General features: G+C 47.5%; 1 protein-coding gene across 1 annotated transcript in view; it reads right to left on the bottom strand.

Moving 5' to 3' along the window:
* The window catches only part of GALNT2 (polypeptide N-acetylgalactosaminyltransferase 2), a 107962-nt gene that overhangs the window by 41817 nt on the left and 46238 nt on the right, over nt 1–19907 (bottom strand). Inside the window, exon 3 of the mRNA XM_024765585.1 lies at nt 17452–17605. Within this exon, the coding sequence (XP_024621353.1) occupies nt 17452–17605 (154 nt within the window). The remainder of the gene's footprint in view (nt 1–17451; nt 17606–19907) is intronic.

Here is a 19907-nt window from a genome sequence, read left to right as displayed (position 1 = left end):
GTTAGCCTGTTGTCCCAGTGTCGTTTAACCGTTTACTACGTCATTGCCGACTTGTGCTGTCACACCACATTTTATGTGTGTCCGCGGACCCCTGGTCCCCTCCCGCTCTGTGCGTCTCTCTGTACTCGTCCCCCACTGCTGCCTGGCTGTGGCTCTGAAGCAGACCTTCACATCTGACAGGTAAGCTGACCGCCCTGCGGTGTTCCTCAAGGCTTTACGGGCTATCTGTGGTCATCTGCTTTTCCTTATGAATTTAAGGATCAGGTCTTTAAGCCCCGTATGATACTGCACTGAATTTATAGATTAATTTGAAGGGAACTATTATAATAATTTCTTTATAATATTGTTTTTTTAACGTCCTTCAGTTATGTTTTGTAATTATCTAGTTTTCTCCATAAAAGCCTTACGCCTCTTGTGTTGCATTTGCTCTTAAGAGCCTCACAGCCCTGTTGCTACAGGGCACGGGGTCTCTCCTCTTACATTTGCTCACAGGCTACTGCTGGCCCTGGCTTGTGGCTGTGGACCCTGCACTCAGCAACCTCACTGAGCTCTCTTAGTTCTGAGAATTTGTAGGTTCTCTTGGATTTTTCCATTCATCAATTCATCCACATGTTGTCCTCTGCTTTACACTTCTACATCTGCGGTTCTTGTCTTAATAAGGCACTGCTCATGGCATGCAACACAGCATGCAATAAAAAAGGTGGTAGAGAACACCCTTGCCCTGGTCCCATCTTCAAGGTGAATGCAATTAGGTTTGCATGAAGTGTAACGTTTGCCATAGATGTTTTACAGACACCTTTAATCAGGTTAAGGAAATTCCCTTACAAGTGCTAAATTTTATGATTTTTTTTTCCCCCTTGCATCTATTAGGGGGATCATATAGCTTTTCTCCTTTAATCCGTTGAGAAAGAATACTATATTAATATATCTCCTGCTGTTCTATCATTCTTGCATTCCTAAAATAAACTCTACTTGGCTATGGCTTTTTTAAAAAAAAATATAGCTATGTTAGATATGCTAGTATTTGGCTTTGAATTTTTTCAATCTCTAACCATAACAGTAATTGATCTACAATTTTCTGTTCTTCTACTTTCTTTTTCCAGTTTCACAGCATGGCACTCCTGTTCTCAAGAAGCAAACAGGGCAGCTTTCCCTCTTTTTCTCCAAATTCTCTAAAATAGTCTGTGTTCTATGCAAACCCACTTGAGCCTTGTGAATCCGGGGAAGGCAAACTTTTTATTGCTGAAAATGTCTTTCATGGATTGTATGTATTCATATTTTTCTATTTCTTGAATGACTCTGGTAATTTTCATGTTCCTAGAAAATTAAGCATTCCATATAAGTTTTTAAATGTATTATATTTGCATTAAAGTATGCTTACAATTTTCTTACGATCCTTACAAACTCTACCTATAGTTATATATTTGCTCTTTTATTCCTGATATTATTTATAGTTAATTAATTAACTAATTTTTGGCTGCGTTGGGTCTTCATTGCTGCGCACGGGCTTTCTCTAGTTGCGGCGAGCAGGGGTTACTCTTCGTTGTGGTGCACGGGCTTCTCATCGCGGTGGCTTCTCTTGTTGCCGAGCACGGGCTCTAGGCATGTAGGCTTCAGTAGTTGTGGCACGTGGGCTCAGCAGTTGTGGCTCACGGGCTCTAGAGTGCAGGCTCAGTAGTTGTGGCACACGGGCTTGGATGCTCTGCAGCACGTGGGATCTTCCCACACCAGGGATCGAACCTGTGTCCCCTGCATCGGCAGGCAGATTCTTAACCACTGAGCCACCAGAGAAGCCTTCCTGATATTTTTTAATTGTAGTTTTTATTTTTATCAGTATTCTTAGAGATTTCTAATTTTTGAAAATCAAGCTTTATATTACCCTCTTATTGTTTCTTATTTTTCTAGTTCATTAATTTTTTCCTTTTCCTTCATTACGTCCTTCCTTCTATTTTGAGGTTTACCCTGGTTTTTTGTTTTTCTTTGTAACTTCTTGATTCACAGAGCTGCCCTACGGCTTTAAATCCAACTGAATTCAATCACTGGAGAAACAAAGGCAGTTCTGTACTCAACAGAGAGGAGGATAGGGTGAACCGGGGAGAGGTGCCAGTAGGTGTAATGAGTAGCTTTAACTCTGGGAAAGAGCGACGTGGCACCTGCCTCTGCCCTGCACCAAGGTACACACGTAGGGCGGTGCCTGGGGAGATGGACAGCAAACAGAGCTCTGGGCTGCTCTGACCTCGGTCTCTCCAGCAGACCCAGCACCTGAAAAGGTGCCAGTCTCCACGTGTACCCTCAGTCCAGGCAAGACAAACCATAAGGGCTCATGTGGGGGTCAAGCTCAGACAGCGGGGCCAGGAGGGTTCAAAAGCCAAGAGAGGGCTTCCCGGGTTGCGCAGTGGTTAGGAATCCGCCTGCCAGTGCAGGGTACATGTGCGTGGGCCCAGGTCCGGGAAGATCCCACATGCTGCGGAGCAACTAAGCCTGTGCGCCACAACTACCGAGCCTGCACTCTAGGGCCCGCGAGCCGCAACTACTGAGCCCGTGTGCCACAACTACTGCACCCGTGTGCTACAACTACTGAACCCGCATGTCACAACTATTGAGCCCTCACGCCTAGAGCCCGTGCTCCACAACAAGAGAAGCCACCGCAATGAGAAGCCCGTGCACCGCAACAAAGAGCAGCCCCCGCTCGCCGCAACTAGAGAAAGCCCACGTGCAGCAACGAAGACCCAACGCAGCCAAAACTAAATTAAATAAATAAATTAAAAAGAAAGCTAGATTTAAAATGTTTCCTATGTAGTACTCAGTGAAAAGAGCAGGCTGCCCAACAGCAACTGCAGTATCGTGTTGTTTATATAAAACGACATGCATCTAACTACTGGAGGATATAGGAGACAGTTCAGGAAGGATCTACTCTCTTAGCAATTTTCAAATATACCGCATGGCGGTGTTAACTACATCACATCCCCAGAACTTGTTTATCTTATAAATGGAAGTTTGTACCTTGTGATCACCTTTATCCAATTCCTCCGCCTTCTACCCTGCCTCTGGTAACCAAATCTGATCTCTTTTTCTATGAGTTTTTTAAGAGTCCACATATAAGTGAGATCATACAATATTTGTTTTTCTTTGTCTGAATTATGTCACTTAGCATAATGCCCTCAAGGTCCATCCACGTAGTCAAAAATAGCAGATTTCCTTCTTTTTAGGGCTGAATAACACCCCATATTTGTGTGTGTGTGTGTGTGTGTGTGTGTGCGTGTGTGAGTGTAACGCTTTCTTTATCCTTTCATCCATCAATGGACATTTAGGTTGCTTCCATGTCTTGGCTATTATAAATATGCTGCAATGAACATGGGGGTTCAGATTATCTCTTTGAGACAGTGATTTCGTTTCCTCTGGATGTATACCCAGGAATGGAATTGCTGGGGTCTATGGTAGTTCCATTTTTAATTTTTGGAGGGAACTCCATGTGTTTTTCAGAATCTACATTCCCACCAACAGTGCACAGGGTTCCCTTTTCTCCGCAAACTCACTAATACTTGTTATCTCTGGTCTTTTCGATGAAAGCCAATCTGAGGTGTGAGGTATCTCATTGTGGTTTTGATTTGCATTTCCCTGATGATTAGCGATGTTGAGCACCTTTTCATGTACCTGTTGGTCATCTGTATGTCTTCATTGGAAAGATGTCTATTCAGGTCCTTTGCCCTTTTTTTTTTTTTGCGGTGTGTGGGCCTCTCACTGTTGTGGCCTCTCCCGTTGCGGAGCACATGCTCCGGACGTGCAGGCCCAGTGGCCATGGCTCACAGGCCCAGCCGCTCCGCGGCATGTGGGATCTTCCCGGACCGGGGCACGAACCCGCGTCCCCTGCATCGGCAGGCGGACTCTCAACCACTGCACCACCAGGGAAGCCCCTCCGCCCATTTTTTAATAGGATTATTTTTTTTTTTTTGCGATTGAGTTACATGAGTTTTTTATATGTTTTGGGTATTAACCCCTTATCAGACATATGATTTGCAAATATTTCCTGTCGGTTGTTCTTTCATTTTGCTGGTTGTTCCTTTTGCTGTGCTCACTGCCTGTTTATTATTGGACCCTCGAGCTTGACCTGCACACTCCATGACCTCCATCCTTATTTTCTCTCTATTGCATTTAACATTGTCTTATTCCATATAATTTGATCATTTATTTTATTCTCTTCTACTTTCACTCCCTCACTGTAAGCTCTATAAAGGCAGAGATTTTTTTATCAGTTTTGTTCATTGCTGTTTCCCCAGTGACCAGAAAAATACCTGTCACGTGGCAAGCACTCAAATCCTTGCAGAATGAACAAAGGAACGCAAGAATCAAAAGAAATCAACACTGAATAACATAAAATTTTGAATCCAAGTGTGATATTCCTATTGGGATATTTCCTTTTTTAATAGACTGAATTTCCAAAGACATGAATTTTCTCTCTTCTCTCATCATTGTCAGATGGAGGAAATCATGGTTGATCCAATATAGTTAAGATGAGTGTTGACGGCGGTGGGATTGGCATATATATACTCATAATGTATAAGACAGATAACTAATAAGAACCTGCTGTATAAAAAATTAAAAAGAAGATCAGTGTTATTTTAAGTCTGTACTTTTAATTTTACAGATTGAAAAGGGGATCTGGGTTCTTGCAGATTCCATCACTAGCACTCAACACCTCAGAGTACGTGTGGACGGGTCAGTTCCACGAGTGAGCAGGCAGCTGTTCTGGGGTAACAGCGTGGGTACGTCCACTGACAACACGGCTGCCGTCAAGCTCAAAAGAAAAGTTAAAAGGAATCCCTGAAATCACACTGTTTCAGAAAAGGTGAAATGTGGGGCCTAAATGACTGACGAGGTTGACACACATTTTAGACTGCTTTGGCTATTTCCTAAAATATACAAAAGATTTTTTTTTTTAATGGTTCCATGGTGATGGTGAAGCAACTCATTTAAAAGTGTGGTCAAACAGGATGGTTTGCTCAGACCCACAGGACAAAGCAATACTCTGCTGACCCCATTTGAATTGCTTTGATTTCTTCTGAAATAGGTAGGATTGCTGTTTCAAAGGTGTTTCTCCAACTGCTTTTGGTCAATAATGAAACCCTCCAATTCGCACTGCAGTGAGAAGACCCAGGTGCCCCTCAGTGTAACAGGTGTCACACGCGGGAGGCGAAATGTCTGCCCTCCACGCCACATCCACGTCAGGAGCAAAGCTCAGTAGAATAACAGTTCGCTCTCTACTCAAAGCCGATTTCACAAACTCACATGGCACTAGGCACATACAACAACAATACAATTACATCCTATATTTGTGTCGTTATTAGCAGTTTATGAAGTCCTTTCATAGACATCTGAGCCTAAGAACAATGTGTAAGATGGGCAGGGCAGGCATTGTTTTGTAGATCACAAGTCCAGGGTTTAGAGAGATTACTTCCACCTTCGTCTGGGAGTAAGCGGTAGAGCCATTAACAAAAGCTACACTTCCCAACTTCAAGTCCACTGCTATGTCGATGTACTCTCATTTGGAACAGACATTGCGGCTCAGGGCAAAATTTATGACCTGTGAACTTCATACTGAATTTAGTTCCAAATAAAATACTCAGGTTTTTTCTTGCTCTCAGTGATAGTCAAGTTCCTTGCTGTAGACCAACATACCTGCTGAAAGCAACTAGAAATTTTTGATGAAACACACCAGAACATCTATTTGAAGGCACTGGAGTTTATTTAACAAGGCAGCCTGGGGCTGTAGGACCAGGTGCCAGGAAGGAACAGGAGCCCTGAGAATGAGTCAGACGTTCTCTGACCCTCATCCCCCAAACAGTGTGGAGCCCAGAGGCTGAACCAGCCCGGAGAAGCGGGCTTTGCAGGTGGCAGCCACGCCGGGCTCCTGCCAGAGGCATGGGGCTGGGGGTCAGGGCACCAAGGAAGAGGGCCTCTGATAAACAGCCCAGACCTCCAGGGAGGATCCCAAAGGGCTGTTGCCCAGCAGCACAGAGATCTGGACGCTCACCAGCTCTCTCACAGAAGACAGAACCCCAGCTCTATTCCAGCTCAATTCCAGCCTCGATCAAGGCCATCTGCCCTATCTTAACTGCCTGCCAGAGAGCAAAACTAGATCCTTTTCGGAGGATGAAAACATCAGCTACGGACTTTTAAATATCTCCGTATCTGTTCATACACAACAAAATACAATAACTGAAATTAAAATTCAATCGGTGGAGTTGAAAGCAGAATAGATTTTCAAAGCAGGGGAAAGAATTAGTGAACTGGAAGGAAGGCCAAGAGAATTATGTCCAGACTGAAGCTCAGGGAATGAAAAAGGATAAAAAAATATGGGAAAGAGTGTAAAGGGGGACACAGGACATGTGGAAATATCCAGGGTGGGGAGAGAAGACGGGGCGCAAGAAAACTCACAGGGACGCGATGCTACAGATTCAGGAACAGGCACAAGCCCCACCCAGGCTCAACCCAGGCTTAAGTATCCTCAAGGCAACTAGAGGACAAGGTCAAGATGCCTTCGAAAAGCAACAATAAGACCAACAGTCGCTATTTCTCCAGGGACAGTGGAGGCCAGAAGATGAGTAAATGACGATGCGTGAGCGCAGAAAGTAACCGTCAACTTGGAAGTCTCTGTTCAGTGAAAACACTCTTCAAAAATGAAAGTGAAATAAAAGGTTTTTTCAGGCAAATGAAAGGACAGAATTCATTGCCAACAAATTGGCACTAAGAGAAATACACAAGTTGGATGAGAACTGGGGAAACAGTCTCGGGGGAAAAATGAAAAGGTAAGAAATGAGGCAAAATGGAAATAACAATGTGCGGGTAAATCTAAAGGATATTTACTGCAGAAAAACAATAAAAGGTGTCCAGTAGGGTTTACACATAAAAAGGGAATTGAACCATATGACAATAAAGCATAAAAGGGAGAGGAGGGGAAGCGGTCTGTGCATTATCCAGGAGAAAACAAGAGTATTCATTTATATTAGACTCTAATTAAAAGCTAACAGCTGGGGAGATACTTAATCCAAAGGAAGCATGCAAGGACGGGACAAGGAACAGGTGGGATGAATAGAACCCAGACAGCGAGACGCTAGTGTTATAACCCCCAACAGCCCACCAGCACTTGCGCTAAACGGGAAAGGACTAAAAACTCCAATTAAAAGACAAGACTGTCAGAGGGATCAAAATCCAAAATCCAACTATCTGCTACTTACAGGAGATACACTTGAAATATATATAAGGACACAAAACGACTGGAAGTTGCAAAAACACTGAATTAAAGCAAGGTGGTGTGTCTGCACTGATGCTGAACAAGACAAAAGCGTTACTAGTGATAAAGAGGGCACTTCGTAACGACAAAGGGTCACAGTCCCCACGAACACAACAGAAACTCACCAACAGGTCTAAATACAAAGGCTGGAGAGAGCTCCATGAAGCCCAATGCAGAGCGGGGTGTCACCCCTCCTGCTTCTGCCCCCCGCATGGCCAGCTCCTGGAGTCCACAGATGACGCTCCTGTCACCGCTGGGTTCCCAGGGTGACGGTGGGAAGGGGCACCCAAGATAAAGACAGAAGCCTATATTGCTTGTTTAGAGCGATCTGACCATTTCTGCCCCAGTGCTAACCCGGAGGCACAGCTGGGAAACGGGGCCACAAGTGTGGACAGGCACTCGGGGATGAAGCTTTGCAAATGTTTGCTCACGGTCTTTCCAGAGACCTATGCTGGGCCCTTCAGAGATGCTAACACAGACACAAGCTGGATCGCTATTGTGTAAGCCTTAGACTCCCTCCCAGGCCCAGAGCATTCTTTTTTTTTTTTTTCCCGTGTCCCCTGCATCGGCAGGCGGACTCTCAACCACTGCGCCACCAGGGAAGCCCGAGCATTCTTTTTTTAAATTTTTTTTCAAATAAAGTATAGCTGATCTACAATGTTGTGTCAGTTTCTGCTGTACAGCAAAGTGATTCAGTTATACACACATATACACCCTTTTTCATATTCTTTTCCATTATGGTTTATCAAAGGATATTGAATATAGTTCCCTGTGCTCTACAGTAGGACCTAGTTGTTCATCCATTCAATATGTAATAGTTTGCATCTGCTAACCCCAAACTCCCAATCCATCCCTCCCTCACGCCCCCTCCCCCCTGGCAACAACAGCTCTGGCCTCTATGTCTGTGAGTCTGTTTATTTCATAAATAAGTTCATTTGTATCATATTTTAGCTTCCATATATAAGTGTTATCATATGGTATTTGTCTTTCTCTTTCTTATTTCACTTAGTATGATAATCTCTAGGTCCATCCATGTTGCTGCAAATGGCATTATTTCATTCTTTTTTATGGCTGAGTAATATTCCATTGTATATATGTACCACATCTTCTTTATCCATTCATCTGTCGATGGACACTTAGGTTATTTCCATGTCTTGGCTGTTGTGAATATGCTGCTGTGAAATAGGGGTGCATGTGTTTTTTTGAATTATAGTTTTGTCCAGATATATGCCCAGGAGTGGGATTGCTGAATCATATGGCAACTCTATTTTTAGTTTTCTGAGGGACCTCCACACTGTTTTTCCATAGTGTCTGTACCAACTTACATTCCCACCAACAGCGTAAGAGGGTTCCCTTTTCTCCACACCCTCTCCAGCATTTGTTATTTGTAGACTTTTTAATGATGACCATTCTGACCAGTGTGAGGTGATACCTCATTGTAGTTTTGATTTGCATTTCTTTAATAATTAGCGATGTTGAGCATCTTTTTATATGCCTGTTGGCCATCTGTCTGTCTTCTTTGAGGAATGCCTATTTAGGTCTTCTGCCCATTTTTCAATTGGTTCTTTTATTTTTCTGTTGTTGAGTTGCATGAGCTGTTTGTATATTTTGGAAATTAAGCCCTTGTCGGTCGCCTCATTTGCAAATATTTTCTCCTGGTCTTTAGGTTGTCTTTTCATTTTGCTTATGGTTTCCTTTGCTGTAGAGAAGCTTGTAAGTTTGATTAGGTCCCATTTGTTTATTTTTGCTTTTGTTTTTATTGCCTTGGGAGACTGACCTAAGAAAACAGAGAATGTTTTGCTTATGTTTTCTTCTAGGAGTTTTATGGTGTCATGTCTTACATTTAAGTCGTTAAGCCATTTTCAGTTTATTCTGTGTATGGTGTGAGGGTGTGTTCTAGCTTCATTGATTTACATGCAGCTGTCCAGCTTTCCCAACACAACTTGCTGAAGAGACTGTATTTTTCCCATTGTGTATTCTTATCTTGTTTGCTGAAAATTGACCATAGGTGTGTGGGTTTATTTCTGGACTCTCTATTCTGTTCCATTGAGCCATATGTCTGTTTTTGTACCACATTGTTGTTTTCTTTTATAAATTTATTTTTGGCTGTGTTGGGTCTTCATTGCTGCGCATGGGCTTTCTCTAGTTGCGGTGAGCAGGGGCTACTCTTCATTGCAGTGTGTGGGCTTCTCATTGCAGTGGCTTCTCTTGTTGTGGAACACAGGCTCTAGGCGCACGGGCTTCAGTAGTTGTGGTGCATGGGCTTAGCTGCTCCGCAGCATGTGGGATCTTCCCGGACCAGGGATCGAACCTGTGTTCCCTGCATTGGCAGGTGGATTCTTAACCACTGCACCAGCAGGGAAGCCCCACACTGTTTTGATTACTGTAGCTTTGTAGTACTGTCTGAAGTCTGGGAGGGTTATGCCTCCTGCTTTGTTCTTTTTCCTCAGGATTGCTTTGACAATTCCGGGCCTTTTATTGTTCCATATAAATTTTAGGATTATTTGTTCTAGTTTTGTGGAAAAAGTCATGGGTAATTTGATAGGGATTGCATTAAACCTGTAGATTGCTTTGCGCAGTATGGCCATTTTAACAATGTTAATTCTTCCAATCCAAGAGCGTGGGATATCTTTCCATTTCTTTGAATCATCTTCAATTTCCTTTATTAAATGTTTTGTAGTTCTCAGACTATAAGTCTTTCATCTACTTGGTCAGGTTTATTCCTAGGTATTTTATTTTTCTAGATGTGACTTTAAAAGGGATTTTTTTTTACATTCCCTTTCTGATATTTTATTGTTAGTGTAAGGAAATGCAACCAACTTCTGTATGTTAATTCTTATATCCTGCTACTTTGCTAAATTCGTTTATCAGTTCTAATAGTTTTTGTGTGGAGTCTTTAGGGTTTTCTATATATAGTATCATGTCATCTGCATATAATGACAATTTTACCTCTTCCCTTCCAATTTGCATACCTTTTATTTCTTTTTCTTATCAGAGTGCTGTGGCTAGGACTTCCAGTATTATGTTGAATAGAAGTGGTGAGAGTGGGCATCCTTGTCTTGTTCCAGATTTTAGCGAGAAGGCTTTCAGCTTTTCACTGTTGAGTATTATGTTGGCTGTGGGTTTGTCATAAATAGCTTTTATTACACTGAGATATGTTCCTTCAATGCCCAGAGTATTCTTTAATCGAGATGCAGACAAGGCCTGAAACGGTCCCAAAAGAACATATAAAGGGAAGAAAAGAGTGGTCTGGTGCTAAAAACTTGGAGTTGGTTTTATAAAAACACTAAAAATAATAAAAACAATTGAGCAAACAGAAAGCAAAGCGGCAGATGATGAATAACGGCATGGTTTTGGTCTGAATTTTGCACATAAGGTGCACGTTAGCCTCTGCACTGCGTTGGGGGGAGGTGTGAAGCAAAGAGCCTTGCAGTTGGCCCCCTCCCACTGCCTGGCCACACCGGCTCCTGCACCTGCCCGCCTCTCACGCCGGGACAGGGAGGTCACACTGATGGCACACAGGCAGCAGCCTCACCCCCCTCAGGGCACGAGAACGTTCCAGGGGAACGGAAACAGCACATTCTGCCATTACACTGCCCTGGAGAACCTGAGGCGGGAAAAAGAGGAACAAAAGCCTCGGTTCTTCTCAATTTCTCGGGATTCTATCCGCATGTGGTCAGCTGCGAACACAATTTCTCAGGAGTCTGGCTGCAAGCTACCAACACCCAGGCCTTCCTGCTTTTTGGGTGCCTTTAGGCCTCATGCCGAAGACTCCTGCCTGAAAACTGGGAGCAGACAAGACACTTGTGCAGAGCGGATGGCGAGGCGCTGCGTCTAGAACGTACAACTGTCAGCAGGAACCTGGCCACCGAGAGCTCCAGCCCTCCTTCCCTCCCCTCCCTGTGCGACCTCAGGCAGGTGGTCCCACGCCCCAGTGGTGGCCCGGCTCTCCCACCTGCCGTACGGACCGGGATAAAGCACGTGGCACAATGACAGTAACATCCAGGACTCCTGGGGAAGGGCTCCAGACACAGAGGGGCGCCTGGACAGGGGCCTCGGGCCATCTCACCTGCCTCTGCCCAGCAGGCTGGGGCCACCCTGCCTGAGCTGCCCTGCCGGACGTGGGCTCCGCAGTCGGGGGCCTCTGGGGACTGGCGTGCGAGGTCACCCAGAGAAGAATCTCCCTGCTGACTCCGAAGGAGCCTCCGCTGACAATACAGTGAAAGCACAGAGAAGCTGAGCGCAGGCCAGGACACCACCCAGTGTCCGGCAGTGCGTGGCTGTGGTCATTGTGGAACAGGCGTTTAAGGCTCGCTGTCACGCCACAGCCAACCCACTGCCCCGACAGCCAAGATGCCTCCGAGGCCAGCAAAGCCCAGAGCAAGCAGCAGGCCCCGCTCCGCGGAGCGCCAGCCCCGCCGACCAGGACCCTGCCCACGGGGCCCCATGGGCCCGGAGCGGGTCCGCCAGGCCCCCAGCTGGCCCTTCGAATGGGGAGCAGGTGGGGCAGCGGCCACGCCGGAGGCTTGGTTGTACGTGCTCATGAAACACGACTTCCGTAAGAAAAATGTAACGAGCAAACAAGGCTCTTGGCCCCCGAAATGAGATCCCCTCTGGCACCCCACTGACAAGAAGCAGAGACGCCCTTCGGAGCTGGGCTTCCTCTTCCTCCCCTAGATCTGCTCTCCTAAAAATAAAACAGAATCTCACAATAATGGCCTTCAAAGCTTCACGCCAAGCTGCTGAGTTTACGTTGAGAACTTTTCCTTGGCTTCAACAATGTTTACTCTTCCCAAGTAACAGTGAAGAGCCTGGACGGCATCCCTCTTACAGCCCTTCATCCTGATGAGCCGCTCTCCTAAGACAACCGACATCCACCCGGAAGCTCCACCAGAGCAATCAGCACAGCCCATTACTGAAGTGCCTGCCCACTGGATGACATTTTCTAAAAAACAAGAGAAAAGGAGAGAAAAAAAAAAAAAAAACAACCCAGCCCCTCACGCGTTCTGATCTCTGTTTGGGCGGCATTAAAGCCAGACATTTAAAAACTGGTCAAAACAGAGTCCTTTAGTGATTCTTTTCAAGGAAACAAAACCAAACCTTACGACTGTAATTTATAAGTTGAGTCAACACGATGTGTCCTTGATGGAAAGGCCGCCGGATAAACCCACCAGGTGTGGGAATTGCACGAAGTCCTCTCCCAGAGAAGGACCCTCGTGGGGTCGTGGTTGATTGAGGCAGCTCTGGTCTCAGGAGCAATACTTCAGTTTTAGACACAAAGGTGTTCCAAGACCCTTCATTTTTAATTTCGTGAGAAAAGGGAAAAGATGGAACTCTCTAACGATTTAACTTTTGAAAGCCGAAGGAAATCTGTTTCTTGACCAAGTGGTTCTCATTTTTAAGGGACTTAATACATAAGTAAATGAAAACGAACAGTGCTGGCTGACGGGGGAGAGAAGAAAACAAGATAATGTTTCTCCCCCAAGGGTTTATTCGATTTTACTTACATAAACAATTTTAAAGTAAACCAGCTCGAGCTCTCCCCGGCAGACAGAACGGTGTTCCATAAACCTCCCGGGCTCCGCCCCACTTCTACGCTTCACTTCCCCATCAGACGCAGCTCTGGACAAACAGAACACCAGAAAACAGAACACAACACAAAACCCTTCTGAGCCAGATTCTGGAAAGGCTTTAGTAGGGAGACGGTCCTCCCCTCACGTCAACTCTGCTCTAAAAGGTGGCACAGCATCTCTGCCGGGGCCTCGGCACCACGTGAGGTCTGAGCCCCTGCAATGCTGGACTGGACCAAGTCAGCCTGGGCCTTAAATTCACTCTCAGTGTTGGAGCATCCAGAGCTGGTCCTGGGCCGCTCTCCTCCCTGTCTCTGTTCATTGCCTGGGGGATGATGCCCCACATCATGGCTTTAAGTACCACCTGTGCACTGAGCATTCCCAAACTCACATCCCCACTAAGACCTTTCTCCTGACACATTTCCAAACACCTACACAGCAGGTCTGCCCACCTTAGATGCTTAATGCACCTTGGACTTAACGTGTCTGGATTTCACCCTCTGACGTGTCCCCTAGACCTGCTCACCCACAGCTCCTCCGTCTCACGAGGGGCCTCGCTCTGAGCCACCTTCCTTGTCTACCCATCAGCCCATCCTGCCGGCCCTGCCTTCAGAATACGCCCAGGTGTGACCGACTCCCACCTTCGATGCTGAGTCCCATTACCTTTTGCCAGGACAGTAACAACAGCTTCCAAAGGTGAGGCGGGGAGAAACAAGCTGTCTGAAAAGGCACCTTCTAAATTCCCATTGGTTTAATTTGGTTTTAAGTCTTGATAATTTATTTGAAATTTCAAATAACATTAAATGAGGTAGAAAATCTTTTTTTTCTTTTTCTTTTTTCTTTTTGACTTCTCAACTGTATTTTCAAGACTAGGGCGGGCTACCGTCTGTCTAATTTCTAAGAGACTCTAAGAATTCCTGTATGTCATATCAAGTATTTCACACACAGAAGGCTTTTCTATGCTTCCTCCTTCACGTAAATATTTTTTCTTGGCACATTCTTTGTTATATACTTAAAAAAAGGTAAATAAAGCATAACCCCAAAGTATGGGGTTTTTGTTTGTTTGTTTGCAAGGCTCTGAACCTGATTCCTTGGATCTACCCCAGAAGACAGTGAAGAAGGGGTAGATTGTAACCGTGTCACTTTCCAGTCCTGGGAGAACCCGACACAGAAGACTCATCTTGGGGGTTCATCTGATCTCCCTTACTGCTTAGAAATCTCCCTTTCATCCGCCTTTGTTCTTTTATGACTCTTCATATTATTAGTGATTTACAGGGCACTCACCATATACTGGCCACTGCGCTAGGCAATTCACTCAACAAATACTGAGTTTACCAAGTGCCGGGAGGTGGCCGAATAACAAGCCCGGGTGTAGCCCACTGCTCTAATGAGTACATTCAAATGATCATGTAAATAGGCAAGACACATGCTGTGTAGGCGGTGATAAGGGTCATGGAGAAGAATCAGGTAGGGAGATGCTGGGGCCGGGGCCTCACTCCTAGGGCAGGAGATCAAGGGAGGGTCTGGAACGAAATCTCAGGGGAGGAGGAGACAGCCCTTGGGAACATTTCTTTAACCCTCACAGTAGCCAGACCAGACGTCATCATGTTACAGCATCTCATGAAAGACAAAGGCCGCAAGATCGGGAACTGGAGAGTCCCGATTGCGACCAAGGTCTGTATGACTCCAAATCCCTTGTTCTTAATTAACCTCCACCTGCACTGCTGTCAGATTTATCACAAGTGAAGACTGAACTCTACTGGGCAAGCATGTCCATCGGTCTATAGAAAGAGAGATACTGCAGAGCCAAAAACTATTGTATTTATATAGGAAGGTCACACACTTTAACAGCCCTCTGTTAGATATGGAAGGAGACGGGATGGATGCAGAGCAGTAACTTGATCTCCTGAGCCTGACAGTCAATAATATTGGTTGTTCTAAAGCTGATACTTTGAAGACAGACATGGCCTCAGTTCCAGGCATCAAATTGACTTTGGGGAGATTTTAATTTAGCCCAAACCCAAAAAACGTGGAAGGCATCCCAGCTGCTACTTTCACACATGCAAATGAACGTGACACAGTAGCTGGAACTAAAATTAAAGCCACGTAAAACACAGCCCACTGCGAGATGAACATTCAAACATCTGTTTGGACAAACTTGTATTTCAAAAACTGAAAAAAAAAAAAATATATATATATAGTTTTGAGGACACTTAAGGGACTTGCAGTAGAGACAGAACCCCGGCCCACAGGTTGATGAGCCATCAGAAAGGACACCCTTTTCTCTCAGCTCTGAAGGAAGGTCACAGCAGGAAAGCAGCTCTTAAACCAGTGAGGTGAAACCCACACCATCTCATGGAGATATAATTCAAGGCGGTCAATTCCAGTTGCCAGGTACGATTTTTGTTTGTTTGTTTGTTTGTTTGTGCGGTACGCAGGCCTCTCACTGTTGTGGCCTCTCCCGTTGCGGTGCACAGGCTCCGGACGCGCAGGCTCAGCGGCCATGGCTCACGGGCCCAGCCACTTTGCGGCATGTGGGATCTTCCCAGACCGGAGCACGAACCCGTGTCCCCTGCATCGGCAGGTGGACTCTCAACCACTGCGCCACCAGGGAAGCCCCAGGCACGATTTTTGAGCTAGAGTCTGCTAGAACCTGAACCCGCTCCTGAGTTTAGGCCAAGCCCCTCTGAAAAGCCACGCTGGCCCTTTGTGGCCTTCAGCCATTGCTCGTCACCACCAGGCAAGTTATGGACATTGCTGTCTGTGCAGCAAGGACAACCTTCGTGTCCCACCCATGAGCTGCGGGGAGCGGCTGGCACAGGCTGGCTGCGGTGGGCCCACGAGCCTGGGGATGAGGGTGGCGGGTACGCGTGCGTCTGGGACCCTCCCGCGACGTGCAGGCGGCTTCAGGACTCTCCCGGAGCCCGCGCGGTCCCTGGACCCCCGCTCAGCAACCCCTATTCCACATGGGTGTCTACCAGTTGCCCGGGCTGACTTGAAGCAGCAGCCTGGCACAGGGGCCGAGCAAAGCTGCCTTAAATATAAATGAATGGGTTACAGGGAATATTAAGCAAAGACAATCTTCTGGGCTGGATTCAGAAAAATGATGAGATTCTTAGTATCCTGTGCAACATATATGTTTATATATCAATCATATGTTTCACATATTATATCACACACACACACACACACACACACATCCTGAGTCACACACCTGTGAGCTGTTCTGGGTACACAGAGCTGACTACAACCCCCCAAAAGCTTGGTAAGGGCAGGGAGAGAGCACCTGTGTGGTTAGGTGGTACTTACACGGTTACCAAGTTCCCCTGAAAGCACAAGAGGAAAATCCTCTTTCAAGGTGTGCTCTTTAACTTAGAAAACAAAGCCAAGCATCAACACGTGTTCACGGGGAGCTCGGTCGCTCTTCTCTCTTCAGCTCACCTGCCCCTCATTCCCGGGAACTCACACCCAGAGAAATGGGACCCGGCTGGCCCTCTGGGGGACCAGGGCTGCCTGTCACAGCCCGGTCGCTGGCCTCCTACCCAGATGCCTCCAGCTCAAGACTCACCTGGACTCCCGTCACCCGGGTGCCCTGAATGTGCTGGACTGGAGCGGACTGTCCAAGGGCAGTGCTGCCCCCTCACCTCCTGCCACCCCGTCACCTCCCCATCCGCCAGAGCAGGGGAGGCTTCTCTGGCTGGAATCCTGGGACCCAAGTGCAGCGTCTGAGTTGCAGTGGACGTGGGATCCGCGTACCTTTACGTGACGGATGAAGGGCTCTACAAGTAGCCAGGTGAGCAGGAAGGCCTAGCGACCCAGGGCAACAGCTGCCCTCCAAATGTGGCTCCTTATTTTTTAATACAACAAGACTAACCATCTAAGGACCCCACTGTGGACAGCCTCCCAATCAAAGATCGTTACCAGCAAGGTTCAGAGTGGCAGCGAGGGTCATGCTATCACTTTCCTAGTCAGTGGTGACAAATGCACATTTGAGCGTCTGGAGGCCCGAGAACCCCCGGGTCCCCGAGGAATCTAGGGAAGGACGTAGAGCAGAGCCTCCCACCAGCCCCAGCACTCGAAGTGGGGAGATGGCCCCAGGCCCCCGCCTCCGAGTTCTGCTTAGTTTAACATCGACCCTGCGGGGCTGTTTCTTTCCCCTTTCTGGTCTCTAGAACATTCCCAACGAAAGCTTCCCAGTAAGCAAGGCTTTAGCACTTCCTCCCATTGAGCTTGTGAACGATGGAAAACTATTTTGTGAATGGATTTTAAAAACAACGAGTGACCAGTACAGAGGAGGGCAGTCACACCACTTTCCCTCGGTGACCCTCGTGCTCTGACCAGCAGCCTGCGGCCTCTGGACATGCCGGGCGCGTCGCGAGGACTGGAACCTGGCCCCAAGCAGCCCTTTCACATCCTGCGGGTGAAGATCCTTTACCGTGTGCCTCGGAATCTTCCTAGTTTTCCGGCCCCGTAAAGACACGGCACACGCTGTTTTGCAGAGCAACAGAAAAAAGGAGCATCCCGGGGGAAGCTACTCACTGTGAGGTAGGAAGTGGCCAGGGTGGCGCCCGGCCGCGGGCTGACACTTACTGGTCATGCCTGGTGTCGGGGACGGCTCTGTCCATCTGCAGCTTATCGCTCTCCACTTGGTTGAACTTGTTGCGGGCATAGGGGTCCTGCCCGGAGCGGACCATCGTCCCGCCAACGTAAGCCTCCTGGTTAAAGTCCCGCCATCGCACTTTCCCTGCAAGGAGCAGAGCACAGGGTGTGTGACGCGGGCACGAGGGAGCAGAGCGCTCGGCCCCAAGGCCACGCGTCAGTGCGACTTCAAGGAACAGCGCCAGGGCTGCCGCTGCTGGCAGTTCTAACCAGCAAACCACCTGAGAGCAGGCAGCATCATGCCTGTAAACTGGCAACAGTTTGCAGCGTGAAAGTTAAAACCAAGACTTCGAGTATTTGTCCCTGAACAGAATTCTACGCCAGTCAAAGTATCCCTGAGAATGGCACCATTGACACTCCGTACAAAAGGAGATACGCTCTGCTTGTCCCACCTTTCGAGGGATTACAGTAATGCCAAAAAGCACCTCAGACACGGTGACAAAGATCCTGAACAAGTGAAAGTAAGGCACCCCGTCGTGTGACAGCAGGCGGCACAAAATAAGTGTTTACACAAAAATAACACCCCCAAAGAACAGGACACCTAAACAACCCCGGAGAGACCTCCTCAGAGATACTTCCTGCAGCCACTGCCACATCGACCCCGTGACGTGGTACGTGAAGTCTTTTCTGGCACACTCACACTCTGGCACACTGACGTCCTGGGACACACACGCCCTGGCAGCCTCACATCTTAGCACATTCACACTCTGGCACACACCCCCTACACGGTCACATCCTTGTACACTCATGTCCTGGGACACACATGCCCTGGAATGCTCACACCCTGGCACGCTCACCCTGATCACACTCATGTTCTCAGCAGGAGGGGACGGACACCGAGATAGTCTGGCCTGGCCACACATACGTTACCTTGACTCCACTGCCTGGATTAGCCGTTGCGGCTCCAGGACCCAGCACAGGGTTCTCCAAGAACACGCACTGGCCGGGAAGTCTGTGCCAGGGTTGCGTAAGGGCAGTGCTGGTGTAGCTTGGGATCTGGAGGGAAGGGCACTGCTGGGTGGGGTGAGCCTGGACAAGCCTGGGCGCGAGGAGGCAGAGAGACGAGCAAATGCACCGATACTCAGAGGGAGAACAGTAGGAGGAAAGAGTGACTCGAAACCAAAAAGAGCTGGGACTTAACTGTCCACCTGCCCCGCCCCGGGTTGAAATCTGTTTATCACTTGCTACCTCTATGACCTTGGACAAGTTATTCATTCTTTGAAACTAAGTTTCATAAAAATAAATAAATACATAAAATGAAAAAAGATTTTTCATGAGGATTTAATATGCCAATTCAGTAGATGTGCAAACTCAAACCAAATTAAAAAATAAAAAAAAAGAAAGGGAAAGAAAAAAAGTAACAACAACCCCTGTCCCCTTGAAGTGGTAACGCTCTAGTGGCCACAGTGCCGTGACGAAACAGAGAAACAGGAGGCCAAGGGGCGGGCAGCTGGGGGCTGCTGTTCTGCAAGGGCTGGTCTGACTGAGAGATGCCCTCACGAGGGAGGGTGGCCCTGTAGCCCTGGGGAAGAGCACGGGAGCCGCAGCACCAAGGCACCGGGGTGGGGCAGGGCCCCTTCTGCAGCGCGTCAAATGCTGGGCGTTTGGTTAAGATCAACAGTGAGTTATGACACTAGCATGTGTACCTACAGGCGTGCTTGCCCAACAAAGGCCCCTCTGCACACCGTCAAAAGAATGCCATGTTCCTTTCTCTATTTCAGAGATGAGGAAACTGAGATCCAAGTCACCTGCGATTTGTTCCAGGTCGTAAGGAAACTTTCTATCTCGAAGCCCATCCGCGTTCTTGTTACAACTGTCCTGCGAGGTCAAAACCCCCATCTCATCACAGCTGGTTGCCATGGAAATGATGCTCAGGGTCACAGAGGTCCAGCCTCTCAAATAGGAAAGCAATTCCAAAACCCACGAGCTCCCAGGCTACGGGGTGATCCCGTGCCCCTGATAAATGTCTGGCTACGGGAGCTGGCCCGCATGCCACATTCTCTTCCATCTAAGATGAAATGTTTCCAGCACACGTTTTCCACGCTGACAGCCCTAGGGATACCTATGGATCATCCACTTTCCCCACCTCTCTGCCTTCACCCTGTGCTCAGCACACCAAACCCTTCTCACTGCATGACCTCACCCCTCACAGGCTACGTGAAGCAGGAGCCTCGGCCAAAATCTACCCCAGCTGCGCCGACCACAGAATCCAAATGAGCTGGCTCCCACTGATTTGTTTAATGGCCTGAAAACTCTTGACTGCCACAAAGAACTTGGAACTACGTCGCCCCATCCAAGGCCAGAGGAAGGACCATCACCCAAGAGATGTTCGTCTCTAGTTCTGCTTCTTGCGTGGAGAACTGGGGTCAGCAGGAAGAGGGCTGGTC

The sequence above is a fragment of the Neophocaena asiaeorientalis genome, unplaced genomic scaffold (assembly GCF_003031525.2).
Source record: "Neophocaena asiaeorientalis asiaeorientalis breed wild unplaced genomic scaffold, Neophocaena_asiaeorientalis_V1.1 scaffold369, whole genome shotgun sequence".
Taxonomy (NCBI): Eukaryota; Metazoa; Chordata; class Mammalia; order Artiodactyla; family Phocoenidae; genus Neophocaena; species Neophocaena asiaeorientalis.
The sequence above is the reverse complement of the archived record's forward strand: the minus strand, read 5'-3'. Positions and strand labels throughout refer to the sequence as shown.